At 45.8% G+C, this 21,626-nt stretch overlaps 1 protein-coding gene across 3 annotated transcripts in view; it reads right to left on the reverse strand.

Annotated features, from left to right (window-relative positions):
• The window catches only part of DOK5 (docking protein 5), a 154,365-nt gene that overhangs the window by 83,525 nt on the left and 49,214 nt on the right, over window positions 1-21,626 (reverse strand). The window contains exon 2 of one of the 3 annotated variants that reach the window (XM_044927489.1): window positions 5,084-5,224. The exons of the other annotated variants lie outside the window; for them this stretch is intronic. Within the exon in view, the coding sequence (XP_044783424.1) occupies window positions 5,084-5,122 (39 nt within the window). The 5' untranslated portion in view covers window positions 5,123-5,224. The remainder of the gene's footprint in view (window positions 1-5,083; window positions 5,225-21,626) is intronic. 3 annotated transcript variants of the gene reach the window in all.

Genomic DNA, 21,626 nt, shown 5'->3' on the forward strand with positions numbered 1-21,626 from the left:
TTACTCCCTAAGTTGCATCTGACTCTTCTGTGACCCCATGGAGCCCGCCAGGCTCCTCTACCCATGGAATGATCCAGGCAAGAATACTGGAGTGGATTGCCATTTCCTCCTCTAAAGAATCTTCCTGACCCAGGAATGGAACCCAGGTCTCCTTCATTGCAAGCGGGTTCTTTACCACTGAGCCACCAGGGAAGCCCTAGTTCAGTTCAGTTCAGTTTAGTCACTCAGTCGTGTCCAACTCCTTGAGACCCCTTGAATAGCAGCACGCCAGGCCTCCCTGTCCATCACCAACTCCCGGAATTCACTCAGACTCACGTCCATCAAGTCAGTGATGCCATCCAGCCATCTCATCCTCTGTCGTCCCCTTCTCCTCCTGCCTCCAATCCCTCCCAGCATCAGAGTCTTTTCCAATGCGTCAACTTTTCGCATGAGGTGGCCAAAGTACTGGAGTCTCAGCTTTAGCATCATTCCTTCCAAAGAACACCCAGGACTGACCTCATATCAAAATCTTAATCCATAAAAGAAAATGCTGCCACATGTAAGTCATCAAAATTTAAAACTTTGGCTATGTGAAAAATTCTGCTGATAGAATGAAAAGACAAGCTGGGGGGAAAAAATGTGCAAACCATATATCTGACATAGGCTCAGTATCTGGAATACACAGAGTCCTCAGATTTCAACATTAAAGAAGCACACCATCCATTTACAAAATGGACCACAGACATTTCACCGAAGAGAACACATAGCTGATCAAGAGGCGCACGAGGAAGAGCTCGCTGTCATTAAGCCTTCAGGGAAATGCAAATTAAAGCCACAGTGAAACACTGCGAACCAATGAAACGTGTGAACCACAGCCACAAACATGAAGACCACGATGCAGCACAGGCCTACCAGGCTGGCTCAGATAACAGTAATGCCACCGAACGCTGGCAAGGATGCCAAGCAAGTGGATCGCTTTCCAACTGCTGCTGGCAATATAAAATGTCCAGCTCTGAAACACAGGTTGGCAATTCCTTAAAGAACTAAGCAAGCAGCACAGGACTTAGAGTTGTACTCTTAGGAATCTAGGCCGGAGAAACGCAAACTCCCCGCACACAAAAGACACGGATGCTCACAGCAGCTGGATTTGTGCCAGGGCCAACTGCATACAACCCATCTATTCTCCACCGGGGAAACAGCTAGACGACTCGGGGAACAGGCACATCATAGAACAGCACTCAGCTACAAAAACAACTTGAACGCGTCTTCAGAGAATAATGCTGCCTGAGGCGGGGCCGGGGGGGGGGCTGCGCGGGCACGGAGCCAGAACCAAAGGCCACATGCTGTATGGCCGCATTAAGAGCAAGTATAGCAATGGAAATCAGATGAGTGGTTATCAGGGGTGAGGGCTGTGTGAAGAGGGAGCAGAAGGGAGGAGGGGGTGCCTATAGGTGACAGGTGGGTCCCGGCAGCGATGAAACTGCCCTGTATCCTGACTAGTAATACTATTGTCTTGGTTACAGTGTATTGTTGGGGACTTCCCTGAGGGTCCAGTGGTTAAGAATCAGCCTTGAAATGCAGGGGACGCGGACTCGATCTGTGGTCGGGGAGCTAAGATCACACAGGTCTAGGGGCAAGTACACCCCCATGCACCGCACCTACTGAGCCTGAGCACCAAACCAGAGAGTCCATTTACCTGCTGCAACTAAGACTCGGCCAAATAAATAAATTAAATACATGAATCTAAAAAATACTGTGTTGTTTCAAAGATATTACCACCAGGGAAACTGGTTAAAGAACACAGGATCTTTGTGTAATATTTCTTACAACCAAAAGTGAATCTACAGTTATCTTAAAACACTTATAAATTTTTAACAGAGAAGTGCAGAGATATTTAACCAAGATAAATTACAGCCTAATCTAAAAACAGTTACCTGCTTCTTTTGCTATCAAGCTGAAGTCTAATTAACCACTAGACTAAGTAACTTTAGAAAACTAAATGGCAAGAGTCGTCGGTAAGAGTTCAAACACCGAATCCTTTTCAGGATCGAGAATCAGCCATGGAAATTAACACGTGGAGGGCTATGGCTGGCAAATAGAAAACTTACCAGTATCTCACTGGTGTCTGAATAACAGATGAGATCACTGGCTTTCTTAAAACCTAACCACCAGAAAGAGGACTATAATTACAGTGGGAATGACTGTCACTCTGATTGTTCAAATAAAAGATGTGGAAAATAGGTTTCTCGCCGTCATTCTATCATTGGCAGCTCCTTTCTTCTGGACGTGGCCATGAAAATGTGTTAGAGACAGCATGCTAAGGTATGCAAGAAATATGCATACTACGGGAAAAAAATATTTTCATCAAAGAGGACATTTTATATTTCCAAATTATGCTGTAACTTTTAGACCCAATCTTGAATGACAGCATTTCTACTTTAAAACAAAGTTATTCATTTTCTTCAGGATCAGACCACATTTGTCTGGCTTCTGTCTGAAGTCTGTCACATGCAAGCTAAAGATTCCTCAATTTAAGCAGGCCTGATGACTTCCATCTTCGATTCATCCACATTACTCTTAGAGGATTTTTGTTTTTGTTTTATTAAGTAGTAACAGCAAAAATGGAGGGTTATAATCAAATAACCACCAAAGTAATATTGCATAGATTCACATTCATACAACATAAGTAAATTTGTAAAATAAATGTATACACATCCTGCACTGTTCGCTGCTGCCGCTGTACTGCACTCGGTCGCGTCCGGCTCTGTGCGCCCCGTGGACCGTGGCCCGCCAGGCCCCTCTGTCCATGGGGCTCTCCAGGCAAGAATACTCGAGTGGGTTGCCATGACTTCCTCCAGGGGTCTTCCTGACCCAGGCATGGAACCCAAGTTTCCTGCATTGCAGGCAGATTCTTTACCACTAAGTCACCTGGGTATCCAGGCTGTACTGTATAAATACTGTTTATAACGACTGGCTGGAAAGTCACCCTGGAACAGATTAAAACATGCTGGCTCATCAGGAGATAAGGAAAATTCCAACGCTAGGTTCATGAAAAGAGGGAGTTGAGTGATTCTCAAGCAGTGGTCCAGCCTCACTCAAGATACTTGTTAATTATGCAGATTCCTAGAGATTAGCCAAGGTCAATTGCATCAGAATGGGGCCAGACAAATTGGCTGTCTACCACATTCCCCTGGAATTTTGCTTGCTAATTTGCAAACCAATGCATGAATAATCATAAAGACTTGTAGACAGCCCAGTGCTCCCCGGAGGGATGGCCAACAAAGACTCCTCCAGCAACTGCTCCGCCCACAGTGAGGGCCTCTGAGGGTGTGATGTCCGGTGAGGACCCTGACCTAGGGCATGGAGGGGCAGGAAATGCTGTCCTGAGACTCAGTGCCGGTGACAGTGAAGTCGGCTGAACCACAGCAAACCCGTCCACCTGCCCTACACTCAGTCTCGAGAACAGAACAGCCACCAAGTACCAGAGAATTACAGACTTTTGCTCCATGTCTCAGAATCGGCGAGAGGGGACAAGGCAGGAGGACTCACTGAGGACGGGGATGCGTGGGGACGAGCTGGGGTGACTGACGCGCGTAAAAGGGCGACAGCTTGAGAATAATCTCACTTGCTTACTAGCAGAGGGCAGCGTTTCCTTCGTCAATTAATTCTTCCAATGATCTCCTTCATAGCACATCTATGGACCACCTATAATCGTTTTTAGTTAACATTTTTCTTTCAACTGATTTTTTTAACTGAAGCTTTTTTATCCCAACTGTGACAGCAAAGTGTAGTTTCACGGGACAAGAAGTGTAGGTAATCCTAATGATTAGCCTGCATGCTAAGTCACATCCACTGGGTCCCTATGGACCCCCCTGCACTGTAACCCGACAGGCTCCCTTATCCACAGATTCTCCAGGCAAGAACACTGGACAGGTTGCCATGCCCTCCTCCAGGAGATCTTCCCAACCAGGAGATCAAACCCGAGTCTCTCATGTCTCTTACACTGGCAAGTGGGTTCTTTACCACTAGCACCACTCTTAAGATAATCTGATGACAGAATAACTTTATGTTGAAATATCTCACCTGCTATACATTAGGGTTCTGCGTTCTCAGCACAACTGGCATTGTAGACAGGTATGTTTTTAGTTGGGGCGGGGGCGCTGTGCATCGTGGGATGTTTCAGAGCCTGTTTGGGCTTCATCAACTGAATGCAGGAAGCTCGCTTCTCCTACTCCGTTGACACTGCTGAGTGTCCTCTGGGAGGGGGGGTGGGGAGGGGTGTAAAGTCAGAAGCACTATTCTAGATGGATTCACACTGATCTGAGATTGCAGAGTTGAAGAATATCTTCAAAGTCCTGGCCTCGGGCAAGCCGATCCACACAAGCCACTGTCAAAGCAACAACAGACACCGCGTCACAGGTTCTGACCACCCACCGAGGGATGGCCACCCACTCCAGCATTCTTGCCGGGGAAAAGTTCCCGCGGACAGAGGAGCCTGGCAGTCCATGTGGGCGCACAGAGTCGGACACGACTTAGTGACTCAACAACAACTCTACAGCAGGAAGGTGTATTTGGGGGGTGGGGCGGGGGAGTGAAGGTAAGTTAGGACTGTTTTCTGTTCCGCCAGAATCTAATTTCTGTAATCACATCAATTTTCCCTCTTCTCCAGGCAACTCCAGGAGTTGGTGATGGACAGGGAGGCCTGGCGTGCTGCAGTCCATGGGGTCGCAAACTGAACTGAGCAACTGAACTGAATTGAACTGAACCAGGCATTCTCTCCACCCCAGCCATATCATGTATCCTCATAATATATAAGCCTCATTTCTCACATTCTAGTCCTATTTTTATTTCTTCTCCAAAACAAGTCAAATATTCTCCTTGTCTGGGGAGTTAATATCAATACCAAGCATTAGCCGAAAACTTTCTGCATGCAGAATGCTAATTCCTTTTTGTGCATTATCTCAACTAACCTACCCACGGCCCCATAAAACAGAGGCTGTCATTCTTCCCACTTCACAACGAGGAAATAGACCTTAGTGAGGTTCCTCACTGGGTGTTAGTTACTCAAGAGCATGAAACTAGAGAGACAAGCCAGTATTCCAACCTTGGTTTGCCTGATTCTGGAGAAAAAGCTCTTAACCATTCCTCCAGGATTTTCCCAGAAAAGCTGGTCTCCTAGAGACACTTAAACTTCTGCTGAGGGTCAAGCCGTCTGTAAGAAGTTGATTTTCATGCTTGTCATAATCTGTAAAGAGACATTTAGTTGTAACCATATGCTCTTTCATCTGGACGACGACTTTACCGTCTAGCTATTTCAGTGTGACATTTGCATTTGAGATTTTAAGTTCCCTGGCACCAAGCGTTGGCCAAGAGTGAAAATTTTAATGGAGTATTTCTGCAATTGGGGTCTGAAGACCCTATTCCGGGACTGCAAGCCCAGCAGTTCGTAAGATGTGTTTTCTTTTAAAAGAATTCCACCCTCTCCTTAAGTGACAAAGTATTCAGGATCCCTGACCGCAGCTCAGAAACTCAACTGTGCCAAATATTTCTGATTATATGGTAAGTGTCTCATGCAAGTTCTGGGTTTTCCATAGCCTTCCTGCCCTGTCTAACCTGTGGTTGCTCGCTCTTCACCGGTTACAGCTGCAGGAAACCAGTGTCCTGGCTCCCCGGCTCCCTGGATGCGTGCAGTCAGCACCCAGCCCCCCACCGTGGCCCCCGGCGTCCCGCCACAGTGACCCACGGCCCGCCCAGTCCTGAGCCTGCGCTGGACGAGCACCAGTCCAAGGGCAAGCCGACAGCCACAGGAACGGCACTGGGTGATGCAGCCTGACTGTCTGCCACGGTCTCCAAATAATCCTTCCACAAAATGAGAATTCTGACCGAGATGACGTCTGAGACCGAGGCAGTTATAACATTCTAGCCTAATGAAGGACTCTGTCATTATGGGATTTCAGAAGGTAATAGAAAGTGAAAGTGAAAAGTGTCAGTCATTCAGTTGTGTCCTGCTCTTTGCGACCCCATAGGCTGTAGCCCGCTAGGCTTCTCTGTCCATGGAATTCTCCAGGGGATCTTCCCAACCCAGGGACTGAACCCAGGTCTCCTGCATTGCAGGCGGATTCCTACCGTCTGAGCCACAAGGTGACGGAAGAAGAGGAGAATTCTGTGATTTCACTGAATTATAACCGGTAGGAGCTACCAACTCCACTCACCAAAATAACGAGCTGGTTCAGAATTACATATTTTATGAGGAGAAAAAGTCACTTTAATGAGTAAACAGCATGACTCTGTGCCTGTCATTTATATGCACTTTTCATTTGTCAGGAAAGAATGTTAATTTGGAGAAGCTGCACAGTGGGTACTGAGGTACATATTAAAATTCACTACAAAGAAAAATCCCAGCAAAAATGAGATAATTAATCATAAAATAAAATTTGTATAAAGAGGATTAAAAGTATTTCAAAAGCATCCACAGGCAATAAATTAGCTGTGCAAACCCTCTGTTGATGTCAAAGTAAATTAACACAACCTTTCCAGGGGAGAAATTATGCCTACCCTTTGACCTGAAAATACTATTTCTAGGAACTTTCCCCCTAAGGAAATAATTAAGGAAATATGCTAGCATATGGGAATAGGGCCCTTTGGCATAAAACTGAGAGTGCTTTACATGTTCCAGGGACTGGCTTCATTAATTATGGCGTATCTGTAAACTGGAAATTGCCATCATTAAAAACGATGTTGTAAAATAATAGTCATACCACAGGATGTGCTATTAAGTAAGTTATTAAGTAAGAAAAGTAGGTTGTCCCTGCTTTTTAGTCTGTTTCTACTCTAATATATACATTCAGCACCCCCCACCCACAAACACACACACATACCAGGGGAGGAAATATCCGTTTCAATGGAAAACTATGCATTCTCTAGGACACACACATCCGGTATCATCTGCTTCTGATTCTGAGGGAAACAGTCTACAACTCTAAACTGTAGATCACTGATAAAAATGTAAAATAATTCTATTCCATAAAGATGCAAATTCTATCCCCTTCAGTAGAGGCCTCACTGATTTCCCCGCCCCCATTATGGAGCCCGCTCAGCCTCCTCTGGAGCACACATTTCACTATGCTGCTTGTATAAATGTGTGAGCTCGCTGGCTTCCCCTTAGAACTAGTTACAATATTCTGTGCTGCTCTCTCACTTAATGAGCTAATTAGAATCTTCAGCACGTGCTCTTTCTACATCTGTACGAGAGTCATGATATGAACAGTTAACTGTTTTGAAAACTAGTTTTAACACAATCCATCAGTCACTGAGTCTTGTGTATTTCACCTTCTGGCTGAACCTGGAGTGTCTTCCCCCGCCTCCCCCGCAGGGACCACCACCCTAATCTGAGCACCGCCTGCTGAGCTCCAGAGTTCCCCTGCTTTCACTCTTGGCACGTTTCAGTTCATTTCCTGCAGTACCTCTGGAGTGATCCTTAAAACCCTGATGTGGCCACATCAACCCACCGCTGAACACATTTCTGAGGCTGCCTGTTGCCTTTGGGGTACAAACCCAAGTCTTAACGAGAGATTGTAGAACCTGCAAAAGCTGGCCCCACCCTACCTTTTTTTGCCTTATTTTGTTGATTTCTTCATTTATATAGTCTCTACTTAGAACCATACACATATATTTTTAGTGGTGATCAAATAAGCAATACAAGGTTATTTGGAAAAATTCTCATGGAATCAATATTCTGGTCATACATGAGGACCCTTCCCTTGTCAGACAAAACTGACCAATGCAGAGTGGACAGCCAAAGGGGAAAGTGATGGCCCTGTTCCTCCTCTCCCCAATTCTTTCTGTCCCCGGACAGATCCACAAAGTAGGAGGAAGAGAAGTGAGAAACAGGAGCCCTGCCTGAAGAAGCCATACACAGTTGCATGTCCTCATTCAACTTCTATTTTTAAGCAGCCTTAAAGAAAAAAGCCAAACAACTCTAAAGAAATGCTAGAGAATCTTGACTACTGGGTGGACATTCTATTCAAACAAAAAGTTGGGGAGCTGATGTCACTCATGAATTCAGCAGTCCCCAACCTTTTTTGGCACGAGGAACCCATTTTGTGGAAAAGAATTTTTCCACAGGCCAGGGTGGAGGGGGGTGGTTTGGGATGATTCAAGAACACTACATTTATTGGGCACTTTATTTCTAATCTAATGCTACGACTGATCTGAAGATACTGGTCCGCAGCGGGGAGGTTGGGGAACTCCTGCATTAATTCATCAACAAACACTTATTGAGTGCCTACCATGTGCCAGACACTGTTCAGGTACTAAGGACGGGGCTGCAAACAGAGTGGAGGAACCTGCTGCCTTCACTGGGCTTCCAGACGCGATATGATGACAAGAGACGTATGGGTACATCTGTGAGCATATGTCTGGTCGTACACAGGCAATAACGGGTTATGTGGGCTTCCCTGGTGGCTCAGTGGGAAAGGAGGAGACGCACGTTCAGACAGAAACATGCCCTGGCATGAGGAGCCATCGGAATTCCAGAGAAGCCAGAGCTGGTGGAGGCGGGGAGGCTGTATGGGTCTAAGTGCAAAGACTCTGACTTGTTCTCTGCATGCAATGGGAAGGAGATGAAGGCTTTTGAATCAAAGTCGTATAATCCAATTTATGTTTAGTACGCGGCAGGGACTTGAAGGCAGAATCAAGGAATGTAGCTAGGAGGTTGCTGCTGCAATAAATCTCATGGTGCCCTGAGCCGGGAGGAACGCGAGGAAGCAGATGAGAAGGGGTCCAAGTCAGGATACAGTCTGAGAGCAGAGCCAGCGAGGGTCACTGATGAGGCAGGAGGTGAGGATTCGAGTAAGGAGGCCAGGGATGACTTCAAGAGTTTCAGCTCAAGCAAGTAGAAGAATGGAGTTTACGTTAGCGAAGCAAGCAAGCCTGGGAGGGAGCCAGAATCTGCAGGGAGAATGCAGAATCTGATGGCGGATATAAGGAGTCTGTCATGCCTGTTAAACACCTAAGTTTTATATATAAACATTCTATTATTAAACATGAGGACTAGTCAGCTATGTATATATTATACACATAAGCCTAAGATACAAGATTTTATTGTACTTTTTAAATAAACTGACAGCACCATCTTCCCTACAGGCTTATTGGCAGAATGGAATGAGTTAGTGCATTTAAAGGGCTTCTCCTGCCTGGGGGACCTTTATAGAGGTCAGCAGCTCACCATCCAGCCAGGAGGGATCTGCCTGCAAACAAGGACAGCACACACTCGAGCTCCTTCGTTTCCTCACTGAAGCCTGTGAAGCCTGTGAAGCCTGTGAAGCCTGTGGAGGTCGCTCAGTCGTGTCCAACTGTTTGCAACCCCACGGACTCAAGCCCACCAGGCTCCTCCGTCCATGGGATTCTCCAGGCAAGAATACTGGAGTGGGGTGCCACTCCTTTCTCCAGGGACCTTCCAAAACCAGGGACTGAACCTGGGTCTCCTGCACTGCAGGCATATTCTTTACTGTCTGAGCCACCAGGGAAGCCCATTTATTCATTAACTTCACAAATATTTCCTGAGCATCTACTATGCTCCAGGCCCTGTTCCAAGGACTGAAGAAATGACAGTCACTTTCTCTTGTGTGGAGTGAGGATAAATAACAATAATAATACCAAGCACATATAATTAACATTGAACCCGTTGACATTTATACACATCTCTGTGAACATCATGCAAGTTCTGGTTTTCGCTTCCTCGTGTGTAGAGACAGACGACTCGGTCTCCCTGCCCCGAGCACGAGGCCCAGCACGTGGTCATTACAGCCATGGGCTGCGTCTGCGGGACACCGTGGTTTGGTAGGATGTTCCCAACAAGTATTTGGCGAAGTTAAAAAAAGAAATGATGTCGTCGTGGCTTCCAAAAGTCTGTGAGAGGGCACCACACCAAAATCCCCGACACTGAGTTCCCATTTCTCAGCTTGGCTCTCCGCAGGCTGCCCGCTGGCCAGACCTCCCTGCCCACCACTGGAGCCCCAGCCTCCAAGTTCCAAGCTTCTCTAATGAGGGAGGAGAGAACGTGCTGGAAGGCTCTTCCCCTTGCTGCTCAGGGGCTGCCTCCCCTCATCCTCCAGGTCGCACGTGAAATTCCTCTGTCACTTCGTGACTGTTGTATAACCACTCACCCCGGAGCTGAGAAGCTCAAGAGAACAAGCACGTTCACCCCTGGTGAGCCTGACGGTGGATGAGGCCGCTCTGCCGGTCTCCCCTGGCTCCTGCACAGGTGAGCGGTCAAGGCAGGGCGGTCTGGAGCTCGCCTGCGGTGACTGAGCTCTGCAACTGCGTGGCCTCAGATTCCCCGGGTTAGCTGGGGCGTGTTTCCACTGAGCGAGCAGGAGAATGGCTGGCGCCGAGGGGCCTTCATTACCGCGGGACGGGGCGGGGAGCTCTGTCCCCTGTGATCCCGCCGGTGCGGCAGTGGGGTGGTCTCACTGCCACTGACCATCAGTGAAGATCCTGACCCCTGACACCACCCCCGAGGGGAAAGGGGTGAAGACCTCGAGACTGCGGGGCAGGGTGTGGGGACGCTGCCACGGTCTACATGGCACCGCAGTGGGCGTGGCCGAGGGGAGAGGCTGGGCTCCCTGCCTGGCCTTCCAGGACACCCACCTGGGGACAGAGGACCCTGTTACAGTAAACATTCTTCTCTGACGGGATCATGTTGAGCCAAAGGTAACCGAGAAACGGCAGACACAGGAGGAATCTCTCTGCCTTCCCCCTTTCTGCCTAAAAGTAAGGCATACATTTCTTTTTAGCTGACATGCATTTACACGTGTAAAGGGGCTTCACTCTCTTAAACCAGGAAGACAAGAGATGGCACCAAGATGAATCTATTTAACCAACCATACTGAACACCCTCTTCTACAGTAAAAATGTTGTAGTCATCTTCACGCAATTTACCACCCCGAGCTGCTCAAATTCCCTTTCCTGTCTAGTCACTTCTCCATAACTCATAGCTTGCTGGTAAAATGGTGTATAAGATTCCAAACCTAAAGTTACACTCAATGTAGAGGGAATGCTCTAAACAGCTTTGCTCAAAGGTGAGACCTTCAGCACACAGGTATTATCAAGAGTCAAGGCAACGTAAGAAGTGGCCAGGAGCTTTCCTGGGGTTCAGTGGTTGAGAATCCTCCTTGTAAGGCGGGGGACACAGGTTCAATCTCTGGTCAGGGAACTAAGATCCCACCTGCCGCAGAGCAACTAAGCCAGGGCACAGCAGCTACGGAGCCTTCCTGCTGCAGCTAGAGGGTCCGTGTGCCTCAGGAACAATCCTGCACGACGCCGTGAAGATCCAGTGCACCACAACTAAGACCCAGTGCAGTCAAATAACAAAAAAATACATAAATATTTTTTAAAAAGAAGTGGCCAAACTCTTTTGTAACAGAGTATTTGGGTTTCATTCTAGCTTCTTTCTTTCTTTCTTTGATACTTTGAGAGAGGGAGACATGAGACAGAGAAAAATAAAAGGGACAGAAAGGAGAGAAAAAAGTTATGAGTCTGGGCACTGCCTGGAAAATAACAGGCAGAACACAAATCTGAGTTGGGACAAATAAAGGACCTTTAGGAAGTGGAGTAACTAAAATAAAATCCCAAGTGTGCTTCTTTGGATTTTCACTTCTTTCTCTGTTTAGTCTCCAGAGATATGAAGATACAAATAAAATTTGTAGGCTTTGTGTCAGTTTAATTCACAATGCCCAGGTGCTTCACCTAAGAAGGTAGAGGGAAATATTTTACTCACAGAAGCTCATAAGGATGGAAGTCTAGACCCCTTACTCAGCCTTTGCTGGCATGGAGGTGGGTGGGGGCCCAGTCTATTCTGTGATTCTTGAGGTATTTTCTAAAAGTTTTCTGTGTTGCTCAGCTGAGCCTTTTCCAGGTCATCCTTGGATCACAAAATTGGTGGGGGTGTGCAGGAAGGGGAGGTTCTCTCTGTACCCACTGGCATTCCTGATGTGCTGGCTTCTCCAGCGTCACCTTTCGAATATATGAGACAAAACAAAAACCTACAGAAGTGACCACTACGTCGATCCTCGAAAGCCAAGACCCCCGGGGATTTCCCTGGTGGTCCAGTGCTTAAGAGTCTGTGCTTCCATTGCTGGGGGCGTGGGTCAATCCCTGGCTGGGTTACTAAGATCCCACATGCCCTGGACACAGCCAAAAGGCTTTAAAAAGCTGAGGTCTCTAGCCAGTCTGCCCTCTCTTCACCTTTCAGAGTCTTCTTAGTTTGATTTATATATAAAGTCCAGAGTTTATAGTTGTACTTAGCAAAGGAAATAGGGGAAAGTGTGTCTATTCACTTATCCCAGAAGGAGCAAGTAAATATTTTTATAGCCTCCACGTAAAACGCTTTTACAAGCCTCTGCTTGTGGCAAGTTAGCTGATAGTTCATCTCACAAGCCCAGAGTCAGGGCAGATGGAGACAGTCAGATTTCAAGGTAAAGGTCCCAGAAGTAACGGAGGCCGTGCATATACTCACGATCCACCATGATGTCACCTCCTCACAAACACGTCCCACCTAGAAATCTAAAGCACTCTCCTCCCCCTCCTTGCAACTTCAGCGTTTGAAATCATCTTGCTCACTGATTTGTCTGCATATTTATGTTTTACCTTCCTCCCTAAAAAGCAAAAAAACCCATATTTTGTCTTACTTTGAATTCTAAGGACCCAAGAGAGTATAGGCTCTCATTCTTTTTAAATAATTGAGTGCATATATGAATGAGCAAATTAAAAACATAGGAAAATCCATACTCAGCACTCATGAGCCTTCCACAATTTCATAAATGATGCCCTTAGACATCAAAGTACCTCAGAATGGACCTGACATTTCCAAAAAGCCTTAATATCTTTATACAAGACAGTATTAAAAAAAAAAAAAAACAACCTCAAAATATGTAGAGCACACATTCAAATTATACTGACAAACATGCTTTGAAAAGAAACAATAATAAAACCACATTTGTCCTTAAAAAGTGCATCCTGCAAAATGCCATTATCTATGCCATGCAGAAAGGTTCTGGGGACCATTCGGCACATCATTGTTTTTAAACATCAATGGGTTTTTGTTCTAAAACCACAGACCCTCAAGATGACTATAATTCCCTAGAGACTAAAGCAAATATTTTCCTATTTTTAGAAATAGGCTCTAACCAAGCTGGAGAGACATTTGCCATGAGAAAAAAAAAAATTTTTTTTTAATTCCCAATTAGAGAGTTTTCGTTAGAAATGCTACTTCTGAAGCTGAGCTACTGTCCTGATTTCAGAAGGAAACATTTCAGCATGGCTGGCTCTCCACACTTCCCCATGACGGGACTCAGCACTGAGTAAAAGCCGTTCCAGGAGAGGGCTCAGCACAGCACGTTAGGATGCCACTCTCCAAGAAAGGGAGAGAAACGAACCCCATGGTTGAGAAAGCACTCTTGAAACCCACACACCTGGAACAGATGTTGCCAGAAAGGGGCAGAAGGATAAAGAATAAGGGTCACGTAAAAACATCTCAGCCAGGAATCCAAGGGGGGGGGGAAACCGGGGTGGCCACAGAAGAAACTGTTTCAGCTCGTCAGGGCTCATTTACAACAAAGAGGCAAATTTTCAGAAATTATTCTTGTTGTGAAGAGATGTGATATTGACCGTACCAGAAAGATGGGTTGGTTGGTTGTTTGCTTTGAGAGTTGTTTTTTTTTAATTAGTTAATTAATTTACTTTTGGCTGTGCTGGGTCTTCAGCACTGCTTGGGTTTCTCTCTAGCTGCGTGAGCGAGGGCTGCTCTCTAGGACATGCAGGCTTCTCTAGCTGTGGCTCCCAGGCTCCAGAGCACAGGCTCAGCAGTTGTGGCGTGAGAGCTTACCTGCTTCAAGGCATGAAGCAGATCGGGGTCTGAACCCAGGTCTCCTGCACTGGCAGGCGGATTCTTTACCACTGAGCCGTCAAGGGAGCCCTGTTTGTATTGATTTAATTACAGACTGTTAGGGAAAAGTGTCTAAATATCAGATTATTAAAATGTCATGAAATGGCCTTTTGCTCTGTACCATCCAGGTTAAAAAGCCAACCTAAGTCTGGACGACAGAGGCCTGTAGGTGACGATTAGATCGGTGTGATTAGATCAGTGATGCTCAACTCCAGCAAGTGCATCCCCAGGGGACATGTGACGGCATCTGGAAACAAATCTACTTGGCACAGCTGGGAAGATGCTGAGCAGTGCCTGGGGGTAGAGGCCAGAGATGCCAAATCTCACAGTGCCAGGGCCGGCCCCCACTGAAAGGAGTTGCTGCTAAGTCACTTCAGTCATGTCCGACTCTGTGCGACCCCATAGATGGCAGCCCACCAGGCTCCCCCGTCCCTGGGATTCTCCAGGGAAGAACACTGGAGTGGGTTGCCATTTCCTTCTCCAACGCATGAAAGTGAAAAGTGAAAGTGAAGTCGATCAGTCGTGTCCGACCCTCAGCGACCCCATGGACTACAGCCTTCCAGGCTCCTCCGTCCATGGGATTTTCCAGGCAAGAGTACTGGAGTGGGGTGCCATTGCCTTCTCCGCTGAAAGGAGTTATCTGGCCCTAAAATGTCCATAGTGTTGAAGGTGAGAGAAAGAAGACATCTGGTCAACAGCCTTCTCAAAATTGAAGCCTTTATCCCAGATCTAGAAGGACTCATTGACCAAAGTTAAGTCTGTTTGATGAATTATAAAGTGCTCTGAAATCAAGTGTTGTCACGTTGAAAACCAAACGTCAAGATGCCCAAACATTTCTGTTAAAGTGATAGGATGTGTTAGGGTCAGGTAGACACAGATCCTGACACGCTGAGACATGCCCGCAGTCCCAAGACAATGTGTTTCAGACTTCAGAGGATCTGAAGTCAGGCGGCAGTAATTAGTGCTGGGCCAGGAGGGCTGGGTAGAGGCAAAGGAGCTGCCACTCAGACTGCAGGGCCCCGAGCCTCCTGGCACCCTGCTCAAACGTGAGCCTTGCTAGAAAAGTCACTGCCGATCAAGGTAGAGAAAACATGTGAAAAAGTGGCATGGTGAAGATCAATCAGGAGGAAAAGAAACACGCCAAGGCTGTGAACAGTGGCAGTCCCTGAACGTGAAGCCTCAAGTCAACTGGTAAGTTGGCACCCAGGCTGGACACATACCCTACAGTCTTCTGCACGACCGGGCTCCTTTCTTTGCTAGAACCATCCCCACCTTCTTTCTGGCACCTCAGGGGAATGCCTCTGTGTGTGTCAACCCTCCCATTTCACGCCCTCCAACATCCGTCCTTAGCTTCCACGTGTCACGTTAATTCCTCCAGAAAATCGTCACTTCCCGTCATCCCCAGTATCAAACCAATATACATACAGACCATGCAAAGAAGCATACGCCGCAGAAGTCAGGAGCACAGCCTCAAGAGACCTCCCTGGCAGCACAGTGGTTACAAATCCGCCTTGCAATGCCAGGGACGTGAGTTTGATTCCTGGTCTGGGAACTAGGATCCTACATGCTGTGGGGCGACTAAGCCTGCGCACTGCGGCCACTGAGCCCGTACTCCCGAGCCCACGCACCACGGGGAAGAGGCAGACGACCCAAGGAGCACCCCCGCGCCCCACCTAAGACAATGCAGCCAAGTCACAGCAAAGCAGACGAAGATGAAAGCCAGCCTACCTAGGCTCAAAGGCGATCGCAAAATGCACATGTTGTGTGACTTTGGGCAAGCTGTTAAGCCCTCTGTTTCTTCATGGAATAACTAATTGTCACAGGACTCATCCCAGAGGATCCTAAGTTCCTGCATTTAAAGCACCTTGGAACAATGGCTGGCACATAATAAACCTTTAATCAAGGACAGACACTCTGAGTAGAGACTTTCTCTATATTCTTCATTGCTTTATTTTCAGCTCTAGCACAGTGCTGGCGGTATTGTAGGAACTCAATAAACAATTGCCAGATAAATGAATTGCCAGAGGCCCCTCTTACGCAACACACCCAGAGCACTTTGACCTTCCACCGTTATAAACAAACTATACCTCATGGTAATTATTTAAACTGTCTCTTTTTTTCTAGACTCTAAGTTCTGAGAGGGGCAGTGCTTGCTTTATGCACTCTCTAATTATTGGATCGTGGTGAACACACATCAAAATAGTTCCTAAATGAAACAGAGAAATGAATCTATGTCTAACTTCAAGAATAAATACAATCGAATTATCCCCATTATCTTATAATAACCTATAATGGAATATAGGCTTTCCCAGTTGGCGCTAGTGGTAAAGAACCCGCCTGCCAATGCAGGAGACTTAAGAGATGTGGGTTCGACTCCTGGGTGGGGAAGATCCCCTGGAGGAGGGCACGGTAACCCACTCCAGTATTCTTGCCCGGAGAATCCCATGGACACAGGAGCCTTGGGGCTATGGTCCATAGGGTCAGAAAGAGTCCCACAGGACTGAAGTCGGACACGACTCAGCAGCAGCATAATGGATATAATCTGTCAAAAACTCAAACTGCTAAACTGAACATCTGAAACTAGCACAATATTATAAATCGATTATACTTCAATAAAGTAAAATAAAGAATAAGTAAGACAGTAGAGTCAACAGCATTCATATTTTGCTTTCCTATAAACTTGTCTCTTCTAAGTCTTACTGGAAATGCTTTTGCTTTTACAAAGGATATGAAGAAAGGGGAGCTTTTCCACTAGAAATTAACTGGAAACCAGCTCCCCCAAGACTTCATCTCCAATAGTAACATGTGGCAGCAAGAGGTTCAGCTTTCATCCCACTTGTACCCGAGGCCAACAGGAAGCTGCATAGAAAGCTGCTGAACATTACAAGAGCCTGGAACAGCATTCTCACTCCGATTAGTTACAAAATGAGGCAAAGCTGGTGACGTCTCTATAATATCAACTATAATAATGTCAACTTTTCCTTAGGTGTCCTAACTATAATAGATTCCACTCAGACTCATCCAAAATCTAACAGCTTCCCTGCCTTATAAACCAGGTTCTATTACAGTTTCGGTCTTCTGGAGCTCTGAGATCCTACAATTAGAATCAACGCTGGTTCAAGACTCATCCGAATAAGAATTTTAAGATTCACTGTAATGCTTTTCCAATTCTACAAGATGAGCAAAAATAAAGACACTAACATAAAAACCCATAATATAATTTCACATACTGATAATGCTGGACCACAAAGTTGGCTCTAAGCAAGTAATAAATTAGACACCTGATGAATTATGAGTCACGTTCTCTGTAAGACAAAAACAAAACAATTGCTGAGTAAAGTCAGAACAATTCTTTACACTCGGTCCAGAGATAAATGTTTCCCCAGGGTCTTTATAACAGATGGGAGTACAATTTGTACACTCTCCACGGAGGGCAATTTCACAAGATCTTTCCCCAAACTGTACACATCCTTTGACTCAGCAATTCCACTTGCAAAGATTTACTTTACCCTTATACGCTTGCATGTGTGAAATAATGGCTGTGTAAGAGTACTCACTGTGGCACTATTTGTAAAAGCAAGCCAAAGATTTGAAACACCTAGAACACCATTAGGGAGCTGGTAGAGTAAAGGAGAATCCCAGGGACGGCGGAGCCTGGTGGGCTGCCGTCTATGGTGTCGCACAGAGTCGGACACGACTGAAGTGACTTCACTTTCACTTTTCACTTTCATGCATTGGAGAAGGAAATGGCAACCCACTCCAGTGTTCTTGCCTGGAGAATCCCAGGGACGGCGGAGCCTGGTGGGCTGCCGTCTATGGGGTTGCACAGAGTCGGACACGACTGAAGCGACTCAGCAGCAGCAGCAGCAGGGTAAAACACGAATGCCAGCTGTTAATAAGACGGAGACAACTGGACATCCACTGAAATGACTGTCTGCTCCAAAAGTGACTGCTAAGCGAAAAAGCCAATGCATACCTAGAAGAAATGAACACGTATGTCCACACAGACACTTGCACGCAAATGTTCCCAGCAACATTATGCACAATAGTCAAAAGGCAGAAACCATCAAATGCCCATCAACTGAAGAGAAAAAAAATGTGGTGTATCTATACAGCAGAATATTATTCAACCAAGAAAAAGAAAGAAGTTCTGATATCTGTCACAACATGGATGAAGCTTGAAAACATTTTACTAAGTGAAAGAAGCCAGACACAGAAGATCACATATTGCATTAATTTCGTTTGCATGAAATGTCCAAGAGGCAAACCCATAGAAACAGAAAGTAGATTACTGGTTTCCAGGGACTGAGTGGAAGGGACAACTGGGAGTGACTGCCAATGGACAGGAGATTTATTTATGGAGTGATGAAAATGTTCTAAACTTGGACTGTGGTGATGATCATACAGCCTTGTGCATGTGCCAAAAGTCACGGAACTGTACACTTTCACAAGCTTGAATTTTATGGTAGGTGAACTGTATCTCCAAAAAGTTGTTATTTTAAAAACTAAGTACACCTTTATAGACTTGTGGGACTTGGGGGTAAAATTCAAAATAACTATAGTCCACCTGACACAGCGGGCCAGCCACAAAAATGTCATCACTTTGACCTTGAGCATTTACTAATGGCCAGTCACCTGATCGGGCTTGTCTTCTTAAATTCTTATGACTGTCCCATGATATAAAAAGAAACTCTTATGATTACCATTTTAGAGGTGGGAAATTGAGGTTTAAGATATTTGAAGGACAAGTAAAGAGCAATTCTGATTCAAGAACCCACACTCTTGTCCATTAGACAATCTTCCCTCACTGAAGCATTTAATCTCTGTCAGTGTCTTTATTACAGTTGAACCTTGAACAACTCTGGGGTTAGAGGAATCTACCCTCCTGCCAGTCAAAAACCTGAGTGTAATTCTACAACCAGCCCTGCACACCTGGCTTCTGCATCCATGGCTCCAAGCAGCTGTGGCTCGTGTAGTACGATGGTGTATATTTACTGCAAAAAACATCTGCATGTAAGTGGACCTGCACAGTTCAAACCTGCGTTGTCCAAAGGTCAACTGTGTAACTATGGTTCCAGCCTTCAACATCCAAATGCTCGAGTAGTTTTTAGGAAGCTGAGTGGCAGCTATGAATCAGTATTTTTCATTAGAATTTTACCTTTGCAAATGGCTTGGTACAGATAAGAAAAATGATGGAATCTAAACTGAGTTGAAATCTAAACATGTTTTCATCTGACACTGTTAGGAGTCCAGCACTGGGTCATGACGAGACGATCTGTTCAACATGCCAAGATGCTGACACTGAAAGACAGGTCCCACAAGCCAGAGGACTGTTGTTTCTCTCACGCTGCTGACCGTGGACTCCCGGGTCACCATGCATTTCCTTACATTTTTATTGTCCTCTGTTTACAATATTTGTTGTTGCTGTTTACTTGCTAAGTCAGGTCTAACTCTTTGCAACCTCATGGACTGTAGCCTTCCAGGCTCTTCTGTCCATGGGATTTCCCAGCCAAGAATACTAGAGTGGGTTGCTGTTTCCTTCTCCAGGAGATCTTCCCGATCCAGGGATTGAACCGGCATCTCTTGCATTGCAGGCAGAATCTTTACACTTACACCAGGAGAGCCCACTTAAAAATATGCATTCCTTAATTTTTTTTACTGTTTAAATTAAAAATGTACATTTAAGGCAATTGATGATATGGAAGAGCAGGAGGCTGCCATTTGGCCATTCTAGCAAGTGACCACCCAATTACCATTCTCTTCTTATTAAGCAGCAACAAAATCCCAGGCAATGTTCCACCTGAGGGACTATATTTTTAGGCTTGTAAGTAAAGCCAGGTGGCTAAATACTGACCAAGGATATAGAAGAAGTTTTGTGTTCTGTCAGAATTCTTTTGCATTTCTGGCCTTTCCTACTTCTGTGTAAGAGGTATGATGCACGGAGCTCCAGCAGCCATTTTGGGCCATGAGGTAACCTTTTGGTTGGAAGCCCCTAGTAGGATGGCAGAGCAGACACAGATGAAACCTGCTTTCCTGATGACCTTGGAACTATTATATGAACTTTGAATTATTTTCTATGGAAGAAAACTAAATTTCTACTTAGTAAGTTACTGTGATTATGAGTTTTCAGGTACAGGCAGACAAACCTAATTCAAAAAGTAGCATCAGCCTGCCCTCCTATCCATACCCTCCTATTCACACCCTCCTATTCATACCCTCCTATTCACACCCTCCTATTCACACCCTCCTATTTATATATGATTATGTTTTAATAAGGGGCTTCCCCGACAGCTCGGTGGTAAAGAATCCGCCTGCAAGGCAGAAGACACAGGAGACGTGGGTTCAATCCCTGAATCAGGAAGATCCCCTGGAAGAGGGCATGGCAACCCACTCAGTATTCTTGCCTGGAGAATCCCATGGATGGAGGAGCCTGGCAGGCTACAGTCCATAGCTGCAAAGAGCTGGACACGACTGAAGCTACTGAGCATGCACGCTTTAATAAAGAGGATCGTACCAAGTATTATACTCCACAACTTACTCCTTTAGTTTCCACTTCAAAACAAATCAAAGACATCTTTCCACTTCAACATGCATAGCCCTAACCTTTCTTTTGAATGAATGTGTAGCTTTCCATTGTTAAAGTCTCAAGTTGTTCCTCTACATCCGTTAACCACTTTGTTAAATTCTTTTTTTCAAATGCTGTTTCTAAAAAGAAAAAAAATCTATTTCTACTCAGCGCTGCCTTCCCAAGGCATTCAGTTTTATTTTGCTCTTAGACAAGCAACGCCGCTTCCCAGCTTAAATTCTGGGAAACTAACAAAAGGCCTTGGGGGTTAGCGTCCCTCACAGCGGGCACTGGAGCGCGCACCACCTGATAACAGCAACGTGAGAGGCCTGCCCTCGGATCTGACACCTGACCGTCGACGTCACGACGACACAGCCCTATAAGGGGACGGGGCTCAGGGTGTTCGTCTCGGGAGCAACCAGGGGACTGCAAGTCTAAAAAAGCTTCATAAAATCCTGAGCATAGGAACACACACTTACAATGGATCTTCATCACTCAGACCCCAAAATAGCCATTAATTGTCGGAGACTGTGTTAGTCACTAAGTCATATCTGACTCTTTGTGACCCCATGAACTATAGCCTGCCTGTCTCCTCTGTCCATCAGATTTCCCAGGCAAGAATACTGGAGTGGGTTGCCATTTCCATCTGCAAGGGATGGTCCCAACCTAAGGATCGAATCCACGTCTCCTATATTGCTGGTAGATCAACAAAATAAAATAAAAAACTTTTAAAGCCAGTTTTCAGAGAGAAGGCAGATTCTGAACCACAGAGCCCAAATTCTCCCATTGGACTTAGAGTTGCAATTGTTTAGGTAAAACACATCTCAGGTATCATTCAGAGACCAAATCCATGTTCAGGCAAGTTTCTCAAGCTTTCCATTTTTGAGAGAGAAATTAACCGGGAAAATTTCAAGATTGCTCTTTCTGCTGAAAGTGCAATTATTTCAGCATCCTTATCAGAAGTACACAGAGACCACAACTATGCTGAACCACTTCTCCGCAAGAGACAAGACCAGGCGAAACGCACCTTAACAGCCACTGTCTCTGATAAACAAAATCTCATCATTTCAGAGACGGTACCTGTTTGAGGTTAAGTAATTGATTTTTAAAACATTTCCACCTCTGAGTAAGAAATTG

Source organism: Bubalus bubalis, chromosome 14 (assembly GCF_019923935.1).
Source record: "Bubalus bubalis isolate 160015118507 breed Murrah chromosome 14, NDDB_SH_1, whole genome shotgun sequence".
Classification (NCBI taxonomy): Eukaryota; Metazoa; Chordata; class Mammalia; order Artiodactyla; family Bovidae; genus Bubalus; species Bubalus bubalis.